This window comes from Elaeis guineensis, chromosome 7, assembly GCF_000442705.2.
Source record: "Elaeis guineensis isolate ETL-2024a chromosome 7, EG11, whole genome shotgun sequence".
In the NCBI taxonomy this organism is placed as follows: Eukaryota; Viridiplantae; Streptophyta; class Magnoliopsida; order Arecales; family Arecaceae; genus Elaeis; species Elaeis guineensis.
Genome location: NC_025999.2, coordinates 86,613,626 through 86,635,117, shown reverse-complemented (window position 1 = coordinate 86,635,117; position 21,492 = coordinate 86,613,626). Strand labels below are relative to the sequence as shown.

Here is a 21,492-nt window from a genome sequence, read left to right as displayed (position 1 = left end):
TCTGCATTCTTGCTCCAATATCTCCACACTGTAGATTCAAGATCCCTCTATCTAAAAAAAATATGATTCGTGCACCAGTCTACTCGGATTAATCATCATCCCCATGATGATCATCGACCAGGAGCATTTAGGAATTAATCTATAATGGCACATGTCTTAAATTCTCTACTCTTGAGAATATGTATCATTGACCATTAACTCTATAGATAATTTTAGGACACATTATTCTAGAATAAAAATAATTATTCATAATTTTAATTTCAATAAATCAAATACAAACTTATGTCCTAAAAAAATTATAATGTGTCAGCCAACAATTAACTTTTCAGATCATACATCTAACAATAAATAGTCTAAATACCTAAAATATGGAACTGAACACATAATTTTCTTATGCAACCAATAATTTCTACATAAAGTATTTTATAGGGATGCCTACATAATCCTCAACATGGCTAGGATTTTATGTGCTCGGAATGCATAAAATTCTTATATGGTTAGGGACTTAAATAATCACCCTCTCCCACCAAACCCACCTATTTTTTCTTCCTGATCCTTCCATCCCTACTGCCCTCCCTCCACCCCCCTTTCCACCATCCACCCTCTTCGACCTCCTCCCCCCTCTTCGGCCACCCCCCCTCTGGCCTCCACCCTCTCTGGCCAACCCTCCTCTCTCATTGGCTAGATCCATCCCCTATTGCACCAATCTCGCCCCTTGACGATCCGCATGGAATGGTGACGTCAACAGCGACAGATCCACCACTTCTCCGAGTACATAGACTGACGAAGATCATGATTGGCACCATTACTCTCTTCTTTTCCTCCTTATCCAAAGATAGGAGGCTATTAGTTGCTTCAAGAGCCTCTCTCTCCATCCTCAACTTGGATCGACCCATCTCCGGTATCATCTCCTTCTCCATTCTCTTTTCCTTCTTTTTTTGATCGCCCCCCTAACATTTTTTTTCTTATGTTCCTCAACCACTCTTCCTCTCCAAAAATCTAGCCATAATCGAAACACTAGCACCCTCTACCACCATTCCCACCTTCAAATCCTAACCCTAACCCAAACCCTAACTTAACCCTAACCCTATCCCAACTGTCCTCTCTCCAACCTGATCTCAACTCTACCCTAACCCATGGGTCGCTTACCAACCGAAAATCCAACCATTCTTCCTCTCTGATCCTGAGAACCCTAACTATAACCCTCCCCACCACCATCTCTTTCTCTTGTCCATTTTTGAAACCCTACCCTGACCTATGGGTCTCTTTCCAATCGAAAATCCTAGCTCTCTGCATGACCATCCCCACCTCTAAAGCCTAATCCAAACCCTAACCCTAATCTACCCTAACCCTAACCCTAACCTAACCTAACCCTAACCCTAATCCAAACCTTATTTGCAATCAACCCAACCTAGATCCTCATCCTAACCCTCCTCCCTCCCCCTACCCAGGTAACCCTAACCCTAACCCTCACCACCACCGTCCCTTCTTCTCGTCGACCATTGAAACCCTAATCCCACCTCCATTGAAAATTCGAACCCCATCAACCCCACTATCCTCACTTTTGAACTCTAACCCTAGCCCTGACCCTAACCCAAGCGCTCGTCTCAACCCTAATTGGACTCAAACTCATTTACAATTGACCTAACCCTATTGCTCATTCTAATCCTAACTTGAAATCGAACCCTAACCCCAATCCTGACCCAGTCAAACCACCTCTCAACAATCAATAACCCACAACTTGAAACCCAACACCCAAATAACCCGAAATCCGATAACCCACTACTCAAAATCCAAATTTGATAAATTGATACTCCAATAACCTAATAACTCGAATCCATATATCTGAATCCGTGGATCCGAACCTTTTAATACCCATAGAGTGCCTGAACCCGAATCCTATAACCCCACACCCAATAACCCAAACCTGTAACCTCCATCTTGGATGCCTGTACCTAATATCGAACCCACATTCGTGCATAGAAGCTACCAGACTTTAGTAGCACTATTGATCGTGAAAGGCTCCATGATGATTTTCGAGAACGGATGGCTGCTCTATGCAGCAATCTCCCAAAAAACCCCATGACCAAAAATCCCATCATGATTAACAACATTGATCGGATATGAACCCTTTCTCTTCCATATGATGCAGCATGGGAAGAGGAAGGCTGGCACAATACCCCCCATTGCTCTGATGGTATTTAAAAAAAATAAAAATAAAAAATAAATATACTGAGTCCTTTCTTTTTTCTTGATGATATAGTAAGAGATTTGGATGGCTGCAGCATACCTGCAGCAACTAACCCAATCAATCTGATGAGATTGTAGAATAGGAATGAGAGTATATACATCTACTATAGGTTAAAAAAAAAACTCACCACAGAAAATCTTCTTTTATGCACGGTCTCCTCCAATCATTTGGAGGAGAACAAATATACAACTCCTCTCCATCTTCCTCTACTGACCAGTCTCCTCCATCATCACCCTCTGCGAGACTCTACAACTCCCCATCCAAATCACATCATCTCAACCTGTCAATCCATCGATTGTTCTCTCCAACTATCTATTATCCAGCAGGCTAGATTCATAATTCAGGTGGAATCATCAGAAGATCTCTCTCCCTCTTAAATTGATCAAGCTCTCCAACCAACTATTATCCAACAGTCTAGATCAGGAATCACCAGAAGATCGATCTCTATCACTGGGTCCTATTATGCAGTAGGTTATCCAGTAAGTGGATTCTAAGCACATGATTCTAGTGAATTATTTTTTCTTTTAAATGTAAAATATATCAGACATCGATGAAATCAGACGGCAGATAGGACCGACAAGTTGCCTCTGCCACCAGTATGCAAATTTGACTATTTTTTTTATTATTTGATTTTCATTGTGTGATATTTTAAATTTTAGGCTCATTCATTATTTGACATTTTAAATATTATCCTCATTCTCTGTTTTAGGCTCATTTATTGTTTGATATTTTAAATATTATCATCAAACAGCAGATAGGACTAGCAAGTTGCCTCTGCTACCAGCATGCAAATTTGACTATTTTTTTATTATATTTTAAATATTATCCTTATTTTCTGTTTCAGGCTCATTTATTATTTATTATTTTAAATATTATCCACAAGCAATAGCATCTTACATTTTAAATATAAAATAAAAGAACCATTAGATGGTTGACACATGGCACACAGATAGGACCACATGTGGAATGCTGGATGCACGACACTTGTCACACTGGGAAAGCACTAGCTTTCCCTTTAATGTAATGTATAGATTTGTGGGAGTTTCATGAGTAATACACAAAAATTTATGAAATACACGAATCACAGAATGATTTTTTTTTATTATAACAAGTAGCAGAAAATGATTTGAACTCGATTATTGGCTACAAACAATCAAGAGTTATATCATGAATTTTATTAACTGAAATATCACTTTAACTATGGAAAAGCCTTTAATGATGATGGGTCATGATAGGAAAGATTATAGAGATTTTTTTTCAATGGCAATATTGTATTCTTATTTATGGAGTTGTTAACTGTTTCATTGCTCAACTCAAATCTATTTGCTAAGCTAAATTGAAATTAAAATCATCACAAACCCTCTAAGATTGATGTTAAAAGTTATTAAACCAGTGGTGGATATTGACTTATTTGAAAGGGAATATTTTCTCAAAAACCATTGATCTTTTCATGAACCATCCTTTTCGTATGGATGGCAATTGGTGTCGAGTACATTGATAAAGTTAAGAGAAAAAATAGACAAAATAAAAATTACTAGAAACTATAGAGCTAAATAGTGCTCTTGCTTTAACTAACAACTCTCTTGTCTTGTGGATATCAACACTTGGGAGCTTGACATCATTTGCATCTTTTTATTCATGTCTCCATGAAACTAGCAATTATCTTTGCAGGTTAGCCAAAGAAGATGTTTCATATTGTGCTATGTATCTCCTCCATAAACCCTCCCCCTCAACCATTTTTTTGACACTCTCCCTAATCACTTGATCTTCTGTGGGCAAATTTAAACAACTATATTTTCTTTAAGAAAATTTAGTTTCTTTTTTTTCTTTTCAATGTATATACAAATATCATTGATACATTTATGTGTGTGTGTGCGCATGTGTGCATGCATGAATTAACCTATTTATATAAATAAAGTAATTGTAAGATAACTTAAATTTTATCGTGTAGGATTATCATAATTTTATTTGTCAATGGAGAATGTTTCACCAAGATGTTCATATTTAAATTCGGCTTGAGTTATTTCTCTGCATAAAGAAAGATCCATATTCCTCCATGCGAATCCACCATTAAAACATTAGCAGATTGCCTTAAGAATGTGCGAAATGATGAATAATGGAGTTCACAGCACTTTAATATATATATGGTAGATGATCCAATGGTGGATTCACATGAAGGAAAGTAGAGCATTATTTTGTGCGAACATTACAAATCATCCATTTAAATTTGAGATATTGGCAATTTTGATGTCCTGCAATCAATTATTTTTTGTTTATTTTTTTAAATTAGGAATAGTTTAATTCGTGAATTGCTATTTTGTATGCTTGAATGCTTGTTTTAAGAATGGTTTTTGTGATACCCCAAACCAAAATCCAATAGTCGCACAGATCTAAAGCATAAGCCAAAAAAAAAAAAGAAATAAGCTAGCACGTGCGTTGCACGTGCTGGAGTCACAGTGGGGAAAGCTGAAAATCACCGTGGAAGGAACTTCTGAAGAGTTCTCTTCTTTCTTCCGATCGGAGACCCAAAACTATTCGGAGATCTGATTGAAATCAAACTACAACTTCTCCATTTAAAAATCTATTTAAAGCTCTAAACCTCTTGATTCATCCTCACAAAAAATAACCAAAGATTTCTACCATTTTCTTCTCATTTCTTCTTGGATTACCATCGATTAAACCCACTTCGGCCATCAAAAGTCAGATCAATCTTCGTAAAAAATAAGGTAAATCTTTTTATCATCTTCTCTCAATCTCTTATGGGTTTTAAGCTTGAAATTTTGCTGATTTCCATTGAAAATCTCTTGAAATCATTGATCTCTAATTTTTTCTATTTTTGAATTTTATCTTTGATCTATGATCATAATCGGCTGCTGTCATCATCGATAGACGAAGCCAATTGTCACTACCGTGGCCTTCCCCTTTGGCCACAAGCATCACCGATAGGGAGGAGGGTCTCCTTTGCCTTAGGAACGAGGGGACAAAGAGTCTCCTATTTCGTGAAGAAAAGAGAGGATGCATAGGTCCTCTGTCTCCCATGAAGAAAAGAAAAAGAAAAAAAAAATGGAGAGATTTTCTTTCTCTTCCCCCTCTCCCTTCAGTTTAAAAACCCCTTAATAGTCCTCAGAGATTCTAAGAAAGAAATTTTGACTATCGACCAATAGATAGCCAGTCTAAGAAGATTTAGTATTTTATTTTGAAATAATTAAAATTTAGTTCAATGAAATAATCATTTTGGATAGTAGGTTTGAAAAGAACTTTGGCGAGACTAAGATGGTCTCACGTCGGATAAATAGAGCTGCTTGGATTGCTGTTAGAGAGATATCAAATCAATAAGAAGATAATACTCCTCATCCGATTGGTGGCACCCCTCAGGAGGAGGGAGTTGTTGATCCTGTCAGAACTACTCGAAAATACACCATAACAGCATGATCATAGAGAGCAGTCAGTGTAGCAAAACAACATCGCAGAATTTAAAAAGATAGCTCCTCAGCTTTCAAGGGAACCATCAAATCTTTAGAAGCCGTCAACTGGATAAGAGAGATGGAAAAGGCCTTTGATATTCAAAAGTATCGTGATGATGAAAAGATTAGATTTGCTGCTTATTTATTACAAGGTAAGATGTTTAATTGGTACCAAAGATTGGAACATAAATACGAGCAAGAAGGGGAGAAATTCACCTGAAAAAGATTTCGAGGGATATTTCATGATCAGTATTTTCTTCAGAGTATAAGGATTCAAAAAGAGCAAGAGTTTATTTATCTGAAATAAAAAAGTATAACAGTGGAGGAATATGAAGCTAAATTTATTGAGCTTTCTAAGTTTATTTCGAGAATGATTGAGGACGAGCGAGATCGAGTGCATAAATTTGAGATGAACTTGAAGATGAAATTAGAAAATAAGTGGTTTCATTAGAGTTAACTACTTACGGGATGTGGTAAATAAGCCACTGATAATCGAAAGAGAAGTCAACGAGGAATGTGCAGAAAAAGAAAAAAATCAAAAGAAGAGAAATAGGTCGAATGAATCTCAAGGATAGAATAATAAAAATATCGAGGGTTCAAATAAGAGATCAATAGATAGTAGCTCTGGTCAACTGGTAGTATCAAGTATTCTAGATGTGACAAAGCTCATAATGAAAAAGACTGTCGTTGAAATATTGGTGCATATTTTAGTTGTTGTCAGAAGAGCCACAAAATAGCCGATTAGCCGTAAAGAGTAAAAAGTCAGTTTATCCAGATGATTGAATAAAATCAAAATAGAAATTCAGAACCCCAGACCCAAGAAAGAGTCTATACTCTTTTGCAATGAGATACACAAATTTCTGATATAAAGATAACAAACTCTGAGAAAGATTTTCAGAATTAATTAGATTTGCTCGCAAAGTAAGTAATGCTTCACTTCTTTTAGATTTATCAATAAGTTATAAAATATTTTTTATATTGAATTATGTATAATTTATGAATATGATATATAGTATTTTCAATTATTGAATATATTCTTTTTTGATTTATGAATAATCATATTAAGTTATGTTGATTGATTTTGATATCGTTTGGTTTATAAATTTTTTGAATTGATATATGAAAAGGTATTTTGAATTGAAATAGATTTTGATTCGCAGTCTGACTAAGTTTTGAACTCTACTAATGAGGATTAAACGTTGGTATTTCGATATCCTACCAGTAAGGATTATATGCTGATGTTTCGATACTCTGTTAGTGGAGAGTTATATATTAGTATTTCGATACCCTATCAGTGGAGGTTGTGCACTGGTACTTTGATACTCTATCATTGGAGGTTATATGGTAGTACTTTGATTTAGTTCATGACTGTCGAGATATATATATTGTATTAAAAGAAATTGATTATGAACGGAATTGAATTTGAAAATGAATTTTGAAAGACTGAATTTGAATGATCTTATTTTGATTAGTATTTTATATTTAAATTGATACACCATGTATGTTTATTTTTCAGTATATTATTATTGCTGACTTTATTTAGTTAAAGTGCACATTGCTTACTAGGTTGTTTAGCTCATGATGAATTTCTATTATTTTTGTAGATTCAGAGTTCTAGCTTGATCCGGAGATTCAATATTGGAGAGTGAATTAGAGGAAGACTTGATATTTTATTTTAGATTAAGATTTATTGAGATTTGATTGTAAGACTATGAAATTTTATTTTGTAAGATATTTGATTTAGTTAATTGAAATAAAGTTGAATAATAAATTATTTGAATTCTATTCCACTATGATGCATTGATATCGTGATAAGATCCCTTGCATATTTTTGGAGAGAGTTCTTCATAAGTATGCGGCGCTTGCCACGACTTTCGATTCGCGATCTCAGATCGGAAGTGTGACAGTTTTGACTTAAAACTTTCATCAGAAGATTTCAATTAAATTTCAATCAAATTGATAAAAACTCTCTTTAGCTGCGAGGTGGATTCAAAAATTCTATATAGTATATTTTAGTTGAGAAGTGCTTTAGGCATATTATATTTGGTTCATGACTCTCTTCAGTAACTTTATACATGGAAAAGTCATGATTCTTGATTTATAATATTTTTATTTTTTATTATTTGATAAAAATAGATAGTTGATTGAGAATCCCTAAAAAAAAAAAAAAAAGTGAATCCTTAGCTGCAATCTCTTGCTTGTGCCCGAAGGGAGGTGGATTTTATTATCCTCGGTTCGTCATTACAAAATTTTAATAAGTTTAAAAATAAAAGAAAGTTACGACTTTTTTCATAACTCTTTATTTAGTGAGCAGATCCTATGACTCTCATTTTCGTTTGACCTATTATTTGATTACAATGGACTTTGTTAAAGAATCATGATGGAAATTCATGCTTAAAATGTGTTGGTGCTTGTTTTGGATATTTTTGAATCTTTCTTACTTGACTATCTGTACCATGTATATGAAGTCCCAGAACTTGATTGTCATCTGTCAATTGCTTCTAGTCATTTGTTCTTGTATGGATAGACATGCCTTCGGTAAGGCTAATTTGGATTAGCTTTATAAGTTTTCTTGATTACCCAAGGTTATTGACTGCATGTATAGTTAAGAGGGTGAGTATGGGCATAATAATAAAGTTATTTCTATTTTGATATTAATGTGAAAACAAATTTTGTTTAAACTGTATATATTCGATTTTTTAAGTCCCATAGGATTTAGATTGTACCATTCATATAGAAGAATGATTGATATTTTTTCATGATCCTAACAATTAGATCGTTTTTTATATAGCTTTCATAACATAATGAACTATTTTTTTTTTATTTACGGTATAAATTACTGACATCATATTTTGAAAGTTATGCAAAATATAATTCATTTATTAAGATCCCCAAAGAAGACCGACCATTTTTTTTTTTTTTTTTGGTGAAAGATACAACAGAATCCATCCAGCGGTAGCGGGAGCCCTTGGGCTGCCCCTGCGTACACGTAACCTGAACCTGGTCCAAAAAGTTGTTCCCTGTTGCCTGTTACCTGTTACCTATCAAACCAGACCGGTTAGTTGGGCCGGTTCACCTACCGTTTCTCCCAAAGACCGGTCTAATGTACAGATAAAAAGGGAAAAGAAAATTCGTCCCCGGACTCAGCTCGTGGGCTCCCGACATCCACGCTGTTCGGGACCGGTCATCCGTATTAATTTATGAGGCATTTGTTCTTCCCGACATGTAAGAAATTTCCACAGCCAAATGTCTCCCTTCCAGATCCGTCCCATCCACTCTTTCACATACAAATTTCTATACAGATAGCCAGATCCACCGTCCGCTTCCTCCGAGAACAAAACTTTTAACGGCGTATCTCTCTTAACGCATAAAAATATTACGCGGACGGTTCGAGATTGGTTGTGCTTTGATTTTTTGAGCGTAAGTGGTGAGGTGGCGGCGTGTCGTCGGCTGGGAGTGGCCTCCGCCATCCCCCTCCCATTTGTCAACACTCACGTCCATTTCTTTTTTTTTTTTTTTAAAGTACATATCGACAAAAAAATTGAAGTATATATTTTTGTTGTAGAAATATAAATAAAAATATAATGATGAGAGGGGGGGAGAGAGAGGGGGGTCAGAGCTTACTGAAGAGAGACATGGTTCGAGACTGTGAAGAGGTCCCGTCCTCGCGCACGTGCATCGCTGCTCTCCTCGCTCGGCCCCAAAAAGACTTTTGGAATCCATCGTCTTCTCGGTGGGATAGAGAACTTTTGGAGGACTTGGCTCAGAAAGAAATACGAGTAAGTCTTTCTTCCCTCCCCCCCCGCCCCCGAGAAAATATTTTGATTTATATTTCTTTCATCTTCATGGATTCAGTTAAGAATTGTTGATGAATAGTAGGGAATTTGAACTTGAAAGATAAGACCCATTTATTTTTGTGTGTGAATTGACTGGTGGTTTGAAGCTTATATGCTTAGATTAGATGTGAATCTGCGGAGTAAAATTTGTGTTTCCTTCGTAATTGTGGAAGCTGTGGTGATAAAGTGGAGGTCTTGCTTAAAAATTTCGAAGAAAACCCATTTTGTAGTATCGCTATTTTTTCTTTTTTTTTCGTCCCTCTTTTTTTGGTTAGAATTTCCTCTGAAGAAGCTAGCATCAAGAGTTGAGGTAAGTTGAATTTGCTATTAGTAGTGTTTCCTTAGTGTTCTTTCTGATTTGGAGATAGATGATGAAACGATTAGTACGTTCCTTGTTTCCTGCTGCAGTTTGAACTTTTAGTTCAATCGTGTATATAGGCTTCTTTTGGGGATTTGGTTCTCTCATTCTCGAGTCTTATTTCCTTTTTGTCCTTCTAATTGGGCTGTGGATTTGGGTTGGCGTCCTCCTCTCTTGAGATTTGCTCTACTGATTCCGAAGGCACAATTTTCTAAGTCTTTTTTTTTTTTTTTTTTTTGAATTTTTGGCCAGATCAGTGGCTCAATTTCCATTTGTGATGTAAGTTGATCCACATCTGCAATAAGAAGCTAAGCATCCGATGTCTCTCTCGTTTTCCTCCTCTTTTAAGTGATTCATCTTCGTCTGAACGGTGACTGTATATGGTTGTATTCTCGTGCTAGCTAAGCAAGATCGCAAGTTAGTATCAAAAACAAAGTTTGAATGGATATGCAAATCTTTAGGATACTTCACAAGACATACTTCTATGCCAGTCTCTTCTTTTCATTGTAAATTATACAAGTGGGCCACATGAAATCTGACCTACAACGAAAGTAAGGGTTAATGTTGTCAACACATGGATAATGGGTCTTTAGATTAGTTTTGATGCTTAATGAAAAAAGAAAAAAAAAATGGATGAGTTTTTAAACAGAGCAGGCCATTCTTTGTGAGGTAGTTATGATTTTACTCATTCATATTGGCACCGGAGATTATGAAAGATATCTGTAAAATATATGGAAAATTCGTGTTGCATTTCAACTTTTTTAACACATCTTATGTTGTAGTTCAATGTGTTAATTTAATAAAATACGGGGACTGTGTTAGATAGTCTTTGTTACTTTTCAGATTGATCATATCTAAGATCCGTGCCTTTTGGAGTCAGCCCCATGAATTTGGGTGTTGCTGATTCTGTAATTTTAGGAGTTGATATGGGAAGAAAATGATGAACAAAAGGGATAGAAGTCTATGCATCTTGCCGGAGCTTTTGGTGAGTCAAATAACTTCTCTGTCCTTCAAATAAAAAATATTAAAACAAGCATGTGGTTAAGTTCATAATGGCAAAGGGGCTAAAGAACTTTAAATATGTGAATCATTTGCAGTGTTAGCTGAGAGCTGGTAAGGTTGCCAACTTATAAGCACCTGACAGAGATCAAGCTTCCTAAATATTTTGGCTCTGACAGAAATTTAAATCAGTTAATTTTCTAATATACTTTTGATCTATATAATCAACAATTTAATCTGCATATACTCTGTTCCAAGTTCTGGTTATGTAGTAGGTTTCAAATTCAGATACTCTTTTTTAAGTTTTATCGTGGTATTTTTTTCTGTTTCTTTTTCTTTAAACTGATTGGTAGTTTGGAAGATTAGATGCTTAAATAAGGATATAAGGACTCTTGCATTTTTGTCATTATTATGGAATCCGTGGGTAATTATGTTGGACTCTTTTTTCTAATGAAAAATCTATATGAAGCCTGCTGAAATAATGTATAGATGGAGCTCCAAATCATGTTGCATGTCAAAGTGTTTGAGATTAGGTTGCATCTGACATTTTGTCCTCTTGCATCCTTGTCCGAAACAAAATGTACATTGTTTTCTCCCATTAGCCTTGATTCTTTTATAGTTTCAATTTTAAAATACTTTATGCTTTTGTTTTTTTTTCTAGCTTTACTGTTGCCTTTTCTCATTTCAACTATTTGGTTCTCTGTGCATTGATTTCCACTTTACTTCCTTTCTGTTGCTGCATCAGTTTGTGCTTACACCTGCTTTTTCCTGTATATATGAGAGAATGCAAATGTCAATGATCTCTTAAATTAGAATAGTCGGGCATCCCAACCATGTTTCTTTCACTTAAATCCTGCTTACAAAGTGGATGGATTTATTGAAAATATGGCTAAGATGACAGTGTCACTGGTCAAAAGCAGAGATTTTATGGGAACAAAATTTATGCAGAGCCATTAGAATTGGAACATGGAAATATTTGATATAAATAACGCTTCTAATTTTTGTGGTGTGCATGCATACATGTCTTTATATGTCTAAGCTGACAGTGGTAAGTTCAAGTATTTGAGACCAGATCCGATCAGGGTACGATGAGAAATGGGGTTTTAAAAGGAAGATCTAAACCATGAGATATGATCTACTTCTTCTAAACCAGTGATTTAAATGCCTTCGACATGAGGCTTGCTGGCCAGTAATTGGTACGACATTTGTTCTTCTAAGCTGAAACAAAAACAAGGACTTAGGAGCCCCTTAGGCTGTATCAACTGTGCCAAATTGTCATTGCTCAAATACAGGCGGACACCTCTCAATACCAACCAGTTCAACTAGTATGTAGTATCAACCAGGTGCATAGCATCAACCAAATGTTGAGTGCTAGTACTGGCCGACTATAGGTTGACACTTGAAGCAATGGTCTAATTAGTTTAAACAACTAAAAGTCCTCTATTTTTGAGACCCCTCGTCCCTATGCATCCAAAAATGTGCAGTTCAAATAGCACTAATCTAATATATAGGTGGACTATGATAAGGCTAACCACCTTTGTCCACATATCAAGTCAAATTCAAGGATGGAGGTTTTAAAGTGAAGAATTGAATGGCTGGATATGGTATACTATGTCTAGAATGTCTGTAAATAGAAAATTATTTACATGCATGTAGTTGTTAGCATAACACTATGCTTTCATTTGATTTATGGGCCAAATGCACAAAAACAGTTGAAATTCGCTAGCCATATGTTTTAAGACCTCTAGATCAAATCAAAACAGGGTGACAAGGGAGCGGTTCAAAACTGCTGAATGAGCTAAAAAACCTTTATCTCCCTAAACTTGAAATTTGAAAACCAATGATGGTATTCTTACAATCTAATTGGGAATTAACATTAAAAATGTCCTTATGTACCATGTAATTAACTTCTTTGGCTGCATTTAGTTCTCAGTTGAATTACAAGACTGGTCTTATCCTTTTTCTAGTGCTCGAAAATAAATGAAGGATCTCTAATTCTTTGGGCAGCATGTATGAAATCTTTCTTCTCACCCTACTCGTATACTAAACCTTCGTTCTATGTTGGTGTGCGTGTGCACCTTGTACATGCATGTGTATTCGTGTATACACTTGCATATTTGGAGTGTTTTGATTTTATTGGTGCATAACTATTTTGGTAATTACACCTCGTGCCAACCTGTATGGTCAATGGTGAATCACCCAAGTCAATGATTCACAAAATTCAATGAACTCTATACACTATAAGAGACTTGTGGACCAAAATTTAATTGGTTCAGGTGGTTCTAGTTATAGATGAAACAAGTCTTTTATCCAGTGTTTTATAAACCATCCATTCACTGAACACTTGATAATAGATGAGGTCTCCAAAACAAATTTTGTTCAAGTACTTTGGATGTATAGGATCATGATGAACAATGTTCCAGTACTTTGGATAGTTACGATGTTTCAGATGTTGTAGAGTATGATTGATGATACAACTTTCTAATTTAGATGTTCCCTGCTTGATCTTTCCCTAATAAAATTGAGCCTTCAATCCTCATGGTATGATTTTGGTTCAACTCTGTCTATGTACATGCATACACATATAAAGCATACATAACATACCATTACTATAACCATAACCATTAAGTGTTGTCCCACCCGTTAGAGGTTGACTTTATGAATTCTTACTTTTCAGTAATCCTTATTATGGGCTATCTGTGTGTTATTCAAAGTTTTTTCAAATCCTTTGTCGTAATATTCATCCATGTTGCCTTAGGTCTTTCCATCCTTTCCAATTAGATTTGACTCATTCTAGTATTTCAACTTATGAGAGCCACAGGATTTTCGCTCTGCATGTTTGTAGCGTCGCAGTCTGTTTTCTGTTACTTTGTCCTCAGTCCATGTAAGTCCTGCATCATATAAACAAGTGCATATAAATGCATGCATCCATACAAAATATAAAAGATCTAGACCTGGAGTACGGTTTAAAGTCTCAACTAAAATTTTTAGATTTTCAAGTAAAAGAATTGACTTCAAAATTGGCATTGGACTGTTTTGAGGTTATCTCAGTCATTTCATGTGGATGCATTGTGTTTTCTCGTAAAGGTGCTATTTTGCCCTAAGCATCACTGGTTTGCAAAATGCGATATGAAATGAATATTTTGGTTTGGTCCAATTTTGTCTCTTTGGGTTTTGAATTGAAGCTAACCAACAGACTTTGGTTCACCTCTGTCCAAAACATAAACTTCTAACTTACATGTCATTTTCTTGAGCTAAACAATCTGACCGACTGTTTGATTTTGGCCAGTTTCAGCGGTTCTCCTTTTGGCCAAAACTTACATTTTGGTTACAGCCTATTGAAACATAACAACAGCTGAACCTTGGTTGCAAAGGAACCAAAGGTCATATGGGATGAAATTGGCATACGCTAAAATGAAGGGATAAGGTTTATATATAATTTTGATGATAAGATCTTCATATGCTCTTTTTTCTGAAGTTTAGTTTCCATTTGGGAAATACATCAGTAAGATGCTCATCTTTTTTAAAATTTGTTCAGTTCTGTAAATGTTTTCAGTGTACTAGTGTGTATTGTTTGAGAAGTCATCTCTTTCTTGTTTCTATAGATTTTACAGATTCATTTACCACCTATAGTTCCAAAAATAAAAAGAAATAAATGAAACACTTTGATCTTTGAACTGGACATGCATGTTTGCAACTCCTTTTCTCTCCTTTTTCCATGTGAATTGCTAGGTCAAATTAGAACTGTTTGGTAGGATGGTTTAAAAGTGCAGTATGGTAAGAAACTAAGAACTGATGTAGACCATTCTAAATCATTTTAATAAATAAAGCTAAATTGGCTACTTATTTTTTCGTCAATATGTGCTTGTATATGGTAAGGGTTGCCAAGACCTGCCTAGAGTAACTCTTGGGATAGCCCTAGTATGGGATGGTATGGTTGGAATGGATCAGAACCAAAGTTCATCATATCGATGCATATCTCCTCATACTTGGCGTACCATATTGTACCAATACCAAATTGAGATTCAGTATGGGAGCATACCGAGTCTTAGTATGCTGAACCAACCCTATGCCGGGTGTACCGACACTATATCAACATGGTACCAATATGAGGCCTGGTATTTAGATTACAAAATGAGAATAAAAAGGAAAAAAATGAAAAAAAAAATAGAGTTATGGTTTTTTCCAATCCTACCTGACCATCTTGGTGCATCCTAAGTGCTAGGATGCAAGAGGGATGGTTCGAACATCCTCATTCAAGAGCGAACTGGTGTCCCACATCCCTCTGGGTCTTGTTTTTTCATGTCAAAATGGCATGACCAAGGGTGCCATCCTGTTCCATTAGGACCTAAATCCTTGGTATGCGGTGTTACTAATATCATTTTAAGCTTAATTGTTCTCTGTGAATTTGTAAAAAGATCTATGATGTAAATGTCACCTAAGACCCCAAGAAAAATTCTTGTTCATCTTCCCTTTTCATTGGAATGTTACATGTCATGTTAGTTAAGGTCATTCTCTAAGATTGGTGAAAGTGTTAGCGGGAGTTTGAGGCACTGCCTGGACCATTACTGTTTGTTTAGGACACCTGTATAACTGGTAAGGAGAGCTCAATGTAGTTCTGTTTCTAACTTAAAGCAAGACTGCTAGAGTGCCTACATATAATTGGATTTACCTTTTGTCCATCTCTGTTACATGTACTCCAAATTCCTCGTTCTATTGTTTATTTTTCCCGATCCATTTGTCACAGGGAGAGCTCTTTGGATTCTATATTATGCACTCATTCAAGCTGGCATATTTGTATCTAGGGGTGGAAAAATTTCTGACCTGGAACCACCTGTACAAAGTCACCTGGCATAAATGAGTTCGGGTGGGGCTTTTTTATGTGATTGGATAGATTTGGGGGTGATGGGTCACTTGGGGTGATCCAGTCGGGAACTGGACCTAACATATAGTTGATTGTCTCTAATATTTCTCACATGGTTTGGCTCACATGAAAAGATAAAAGTTATAGTGAGTGATGGACAAGATGGCCATGGGATTTTAGGATGCATGGCTATTGTTTTAGCTAGTTTTAGCCTTAATTAGTTCATGATTGTCATATATTATGAATTTCTAAATGTATTATGATTATGATGTTGTATTTGAAGTTCAATTTAATTTTTTAGTTTATGATCTTTGAATACCATGCTTTGCTTTTTTTTTTCTTTCCTAATTATATATATGATTAATGAGTAAAAACTTAAATGGGTTGGTGGGTGGGTATGGATTTATGCAAAACAAATTAGTTGGGTATGAGTTTGCATTTTCTGATCCAATCAGAGATGGGTTGCGCACAGGTTGAGAGTTTTTTTTGACCTGAACAAAGTGCATCCTGACCCAAGCCCAATCTGACACGACCCATTGCCAACCCTGCCTGTATCAGACCGTGGTATAGGGGCACTGTACACACAGTTGAACTAGGATGGGCACTTATCTTTTATCTAAAAAGTTGTTCTTTACTCTGTGAGATGCACTAGATGTTCATCTGACAATCTGAGTCATCAAGGTTTGTGGTAATCGCGATAAGATATTTTCTGGATAATTGAATTTCGTTCTAACATGTATCATCTGATGGATAGCAATTTATGATGTAAATGAATTTTAAAGGACCTTTACAATCTGTGAATAATGTTAGTATAAAAAAAAAGATTAGGTAAAGCAAATATATTGAAACATTAAGTGGGCTCTGATTGTAAATGCTGTAATGGATTGTGTATGACCTTAGTATCAGCATACAGAGTGTTTGTCTATGTATATGGATGGGTGAATTTCTTTCTTTCTTTCTTTCTTTCTTTCTTTTTCTTTTTCTTTTCTTTTTTTTTTTTGTTTGTTGAATCATCTTTACCTTTTTCTGGAAGTGGACTATAGTTTGAGGGTTGTATGATACACTACTCACTCTATGAAATTTCGCTGTCTTTTCTTTTCTTTTTTAGAGAGAGGGTATTGAAGTTAAGAACCTACCAATTGTCTGATGGAAGAATCTAAGGGCAATGAAGACAATCACTATGGAGAATCCTCTCTGACCACATTGTTGCCTTCACCAGCATGTCTGCCAACTTCCCTGCAGTCCCTGACTGCCCCAGTGATTGATGAAAAAGCCGACACTGATCACCAGCAGAGAATGATCGTAAAGGATCCTGAGATGCTAGTTCAGCAAGATGTTCCTAACTGCTTATCATTGGATCAAAATACACCAAATTCATTGGAGAAGTCAAATGTATCAGGGGCTACTGGCTATGGTGCTGCAGTTGTGTTGTCAGAAGTGCTTAATCATCCAGCTCCTCATTCATTGGATATGTTGGGAGAACTGGAAGATATACCGCATCAGCTTGAAGATAGGATTTCTGATAGAGTTGGCGATGTTCAGAACAGTCTTGACTCTAGTGCCACAGTTGAAATAAAAAAGACAGAAGAAATGTGCAATGATGTGCAGAACAACCATGATTCTACTGCAACTATTGAAATAACAAATACTCAAGAGATGCCCCCTGATGTTCAGGTCAGTCATGATTCCAAGACTCCCCATGATGTGCAGAACAACCATGATTCTACTGCAACTATTGAAATAACAAATACTCAAGAGATGCCCCCTGATGTTCAGGTCAGTCATGATTCCAAGACTCCCCACGATGTTCAAGCCAGTCATGATTCTACTGCCACTGTTGCAATAGAAAATACAAAAGAGATGCCCCATGATATTCAGATCAGCCATGATTCGACTGCCACTATTGAAATAAAAAGGATAGAAGAGACAAACCATGATGCTCAGAACAACAATTATTCTCCTCCCTCTGTTGAAATGGAAAAGACAAAAGACAGGCCTCATGTGTTGCATGATATGCTTGGTCACCATGTGGAGATTGGAAGTACACACAAGATACCAGAATCAGCTAATTCTTCTAAACATGTAAAACATGAATATGCAAACAGAGGCCTTGTCGACACCGCAGCACCTTTTGAATCTGTCAAGGAGGCTGTCGCCAAGTTTGGAGGAATTGTTGATTGGAAAGCTCACAAAGCAGAGACTTTAGAGGTAATACAGATCCTCTTTGAAGACTTATTCCTCCTTTCTAAGAAGCATATATGCTCTGCATCCTTTATGCTCTACGTGGTCATATGTTTCTTCACATTTTCTTCCATGTTATTTCCTTTTCCTTTTTTTGCCAAGGTTACTGTTGCCTTTAAGAGCCAAAGCACGTTTGAGTTACCATTGTGCTTTTCGTGCAGGTGGAAGCTACCCAATGTACTATGAATTCAAATGGAAGAAAAGAATATTATGTAATACCTTTTTCAAAAATTGTATTATCCTTACATTTCATCAATACTCCTAATTTGGATTTCATGAAAGCTTTGAAGATCTTTTTAGCTTTTGATAAAAGGTTTATATTTCATGACGACTTCCATTTGGTCTCTTTATTCCTGGCTTGGCTTACAGTTTTCAAAACAAGAATCTTTCTCCTACAACCTAGAATGTGAACTTCTAATATTGCTTCGAAAGAATCTGTATTCATAACTTCAGATGTTTTCTCCAATTCTTATAAGTTCTCATGGCATCTCAAGTCTAAATTTATTGATTTGGTTAATGCAGCGATGCAAACATGTCCAAGTGGAGCTTGAGAAGGTACAAGAAGAAATTCCACATTACAAAAAGCAATCGGAAGTTGCGGAAGAGGCTAAAGCACAAGTACTGAAGGAGCTAGACAGCACTAAGAGACTTGTAGAAGAACTAAAGCTGAACCTGGAAAAGGTGCAAACTGAAGAGGCTCAGGCAAGACAGGACTTGGAACTATCCCGACTCAGGGTCAAAGAAATGGAGCAAGGAATTGCTGATGGAGCTAGTGTTGCAGCCAAGGCACAAATAGAGGTTGCCAAAGCAAGGCATGAAGCAGCAGTTGCAGGATTGAAGTCCGTGAAATTGGAGTTGAAAACACTGCAAGAAGAGTTTATTACACTAATTAATGACAGGGACATGGCAATCAAAGAGGCTCAAGAGGCTGTTTCTGCATCCAAGGTGATTGAGAAGGCTGTTGAGGAACTGACTCTAGAACTGATAGCAACAAAGGAATCATTAGAATCGGCTCATGCTGCACATCTCGAAGCAGAAGAACATAGAATTGGTGTGGCCTTGGCAAGAGAACAAGATTGTCTTACTTGGGAGAAAGAATTGAAGCAAGCTGAATTGGAGGTGCAACAGCTAAATGAACAGCTTTTGTTGGCAAAGGATCTCAAGTCAAAATTAGATTCAGCATCAACTCTCTTTCTCAATCTCAAGGCTGAACTAGCAGCTTATATGGAAGTAAAGCTAAACCAAGAGTCCAAGGGAATAGAGGAAGAGAAACTGACAGATCATGCAGAAGAAACAATGAACGTTGGGAGATCCACTCAAGAAGCATTAACTTCTACAAGAAAGGAGCTTGAGGAAGCGAATGCGAATATTGAGAAAGCCAAGGATGAGGTTAATTGTTTAAGAGTTGCGGCTTCATTCCTCAAGTCAGAGCTTGAAAAAGAAAAAGCAGCCCTCACCAACTTGCAACAGAGGGAGGGGATGGCATCTATAGCAGTGTCTTCACTTGAAGCTGAGCTCGATGGAACAAAACAAGAAATAGAAATAATTCGGATGAAGGAGAAACAAACCAGAGAGAAGATGGTGGAGTTACCCAAGTGGCTGCAGCAAGCAGCTCAGGAAGCGGATCATGCTAAGTCAGTTGCTCAATTGGCAGGAGAAGAGCTAAGAAAGGTCAAGGAAGAAGCAGAACAAGCCAAGGCTCGCGCAAGCACCACAGAGAACAGATTGAATGCGGCTTTGAAGGAAACAGAGGCAGCTAGAGCATCAGAGAGGCTGGCACTTACAGCAGTCCAAGCATTGCAAGAGAGTGAGCAGGCTGCAGGTGTTGGGAGTGATGACTCATCTAGCGGAGTGATTCTCGCATTGGATGAATACTTCATTCTTACTAGCAGAGCTCATGAAGCTGAGGAGCTTGCCCATGAGAGTGTGACAGCTGCCATTGCACAAATTGAGGTGGCTAAGGAGTCTGAGTCAAGGAATTTAGCAAAGCTGGAGGAAGCATATAGGATGATGGGTGAAAGGAAGCAAGCAAAGAGAGTTGCAATGGAGAAGGCTGAGAAGGCCAACAGAGGGAAACTGGCTGTGGAACAGGAATTGAGGAAATGGAGAGCCGAACATGAACAGCGAAGGAGAGCTAGTGATGCTGCCAAAGGTGCTGTTAATCTTTCGAGGAGCCCCCCCAGAGCTTTTGTGCATGGTGAACCAAAAAGCTTTAGTAAGGAAGAAGCTGATGTTCTTGTCCATCCCATGTCCAATCCGAAGTTATACATATCAGATGATAGCCCAGAGAATGCTATGCCAGGGTCCAAGGTAAGGAAGAAGAAAAAATCTCTTCTTCCTCGAATTGTCATGTCCCTCGCCGGAAAAAGTGCTCAATAGCTCACTTTGTATCTGCAAATTCTCATTCATCTTTGTTGTACATGTATAATAAGATAATTTTCTTTTAATAAGCTGATGTGATGCAAATTTGTAATTTATTTGTATAGACTTTTGGGGACCAGGTCAATGAGTATGATGAATTTTGATATGATTGAAGTCTAAAATAGCAACTTATTTGAGCACTGCATGGTAAATAACGTGCATATATATAGTCATTTTGATAACAGAGAGATGATATCGGCAATAATGTGCAATCTCCTTAGTCCATTAGTAATTGTTGTATACTTTCATTAAAGTGTCGTTTGATCTTGAATCTTTCTCACAGAACCGTATCAAAATACTGCAGTGACACATAAAAAAGTCCCATGGCCTGGGACTCTTTCAAGGCCATTATTCTGGCAATGCCCCTCCATTGAGTTTTGCTTGAACCAAGATTGTACTTAATGATCTGTATATTGCTTTTATTAGAGGTCTAATATATGTCTTTGGAATGTGATTGATGTTGTGTATCATGATTTCATGCTGCTGCTCTTGGTTTGTCAGGAATAGCACAGATACTTTAAAGCCACCTACCACCGGCAGAGGAATTGCTGATGCGAAGAAAACAAGCACCGGCAAAGATTTGAGACTTTGCACTGGGGGTGATTGGCAAGCCTCCGGTGATGGTTGGTCTTTAGTGTCTGAAACTGGGGTCTGATAGCTTGTTAACTTGCATGTAAATGCCAAGCTCTGATATAGAAAAAATGATCAATTAGCTGTTCGGTCAGGTTCAAGTTCCAGCTCTGAATGCAATAACTATTTGATTTCTGATCATTATGGAGTTCTACTTTGGACATGGATATCATGCCACCATACTGACAGACTTTTCTGCAATACAGACCTGTACTGATAAATGTCATCGCTACATCCAAGGACTTGAGCAGCGTAATGAATGAAATTATAGAACTAGTGGAAAGGTTGTAGATTAAGAGCTTGTCCGACAACATAGTCCTGGATGAATTATCAAACAACAGGCATTTAGTTGATCATGGAATATATAGTCCAAACGTAGGTTAATAACAAGCAGCACAAAAAAGAATGAAAGAAAAAACTTTGGTTTA

The 21,492-nt window shown here is 36.8% G+C and overlaps 1 protein-coding gene across 4 annotated transcripts; it reads left to right on the top strand.

The window, feature by feature from the left end:
* The first annotated feature begins 9,307 nt into the window (after window positions 1-9,307).
* LOC105048688 (protein WEAK CHLOROPLAST MOVEMENT UNDER BLUE LIGHT 1) lies at window positions 9,308-20,540 on the top strand. Of its 4 annotated transcripts, XM_019851948.3 has the most exons (5): window positions 9,308-9,494; window positions 10,790-10,894; window positions 16,881-17,980; window positions 18,175-18,225; window positions 18,536-20,540. In XM_019851948.3, the coding sequence occupies exons 3-5, from the start codon at window positions 16,919-16,921 to the stop codon at window positions 20,390-20,392; spliced, it is 2,970 nt and encodes a 989-aa protein (XP_019707507.2). In that variant the 5' UTR covers window positions 9,308-9,494; window positions 10,790-10,894; window positions 16,881-16,918; the 3' UTR covers window positions 20,393-20,540. The 4 variants fall into 4 exon arrangements, with proteins under 4 accessions (XP_019707507.2, XP_010926394.2, XP_019707508.2 ...); XM_010928092.4 differs by lacking the exon at window positions 10,790-10,894; XM_019851949.3 differs by lacking the exon at window positions 18,175-18,225.
* The last annotated feature ends 952 nt before the right edge of the window (window positions 20,541-21,492 follow it).

What these genes read in the sequence shown, in the direction of transcription:
- LOC105048688 (XM_010928092.4), top strand. Translation starts at nt 16,919, where the DNA reads ATGGAAGAATCTAAGGGCAATGAAGACAATCACTATGGAGAATCCTCT. An exon ending in ACAAAGCAGAGACTTTAGAG is followed by an intron (nt 17,981 to 18,174) that starts GTAATACAGATC and finishes CTTTTCGTGCAG; the next exon opens with GTGGAAGCTACCCAATGTAC. An exon ending in ATGGAAGAAAAGAATATTAT is followed by an intron (nt 18,226 to 18,535) that starts GTAATACCTTTT and finishes TGGTTAATGCAG; the next exon opens with CGATGCAAACATGTCCAAGT.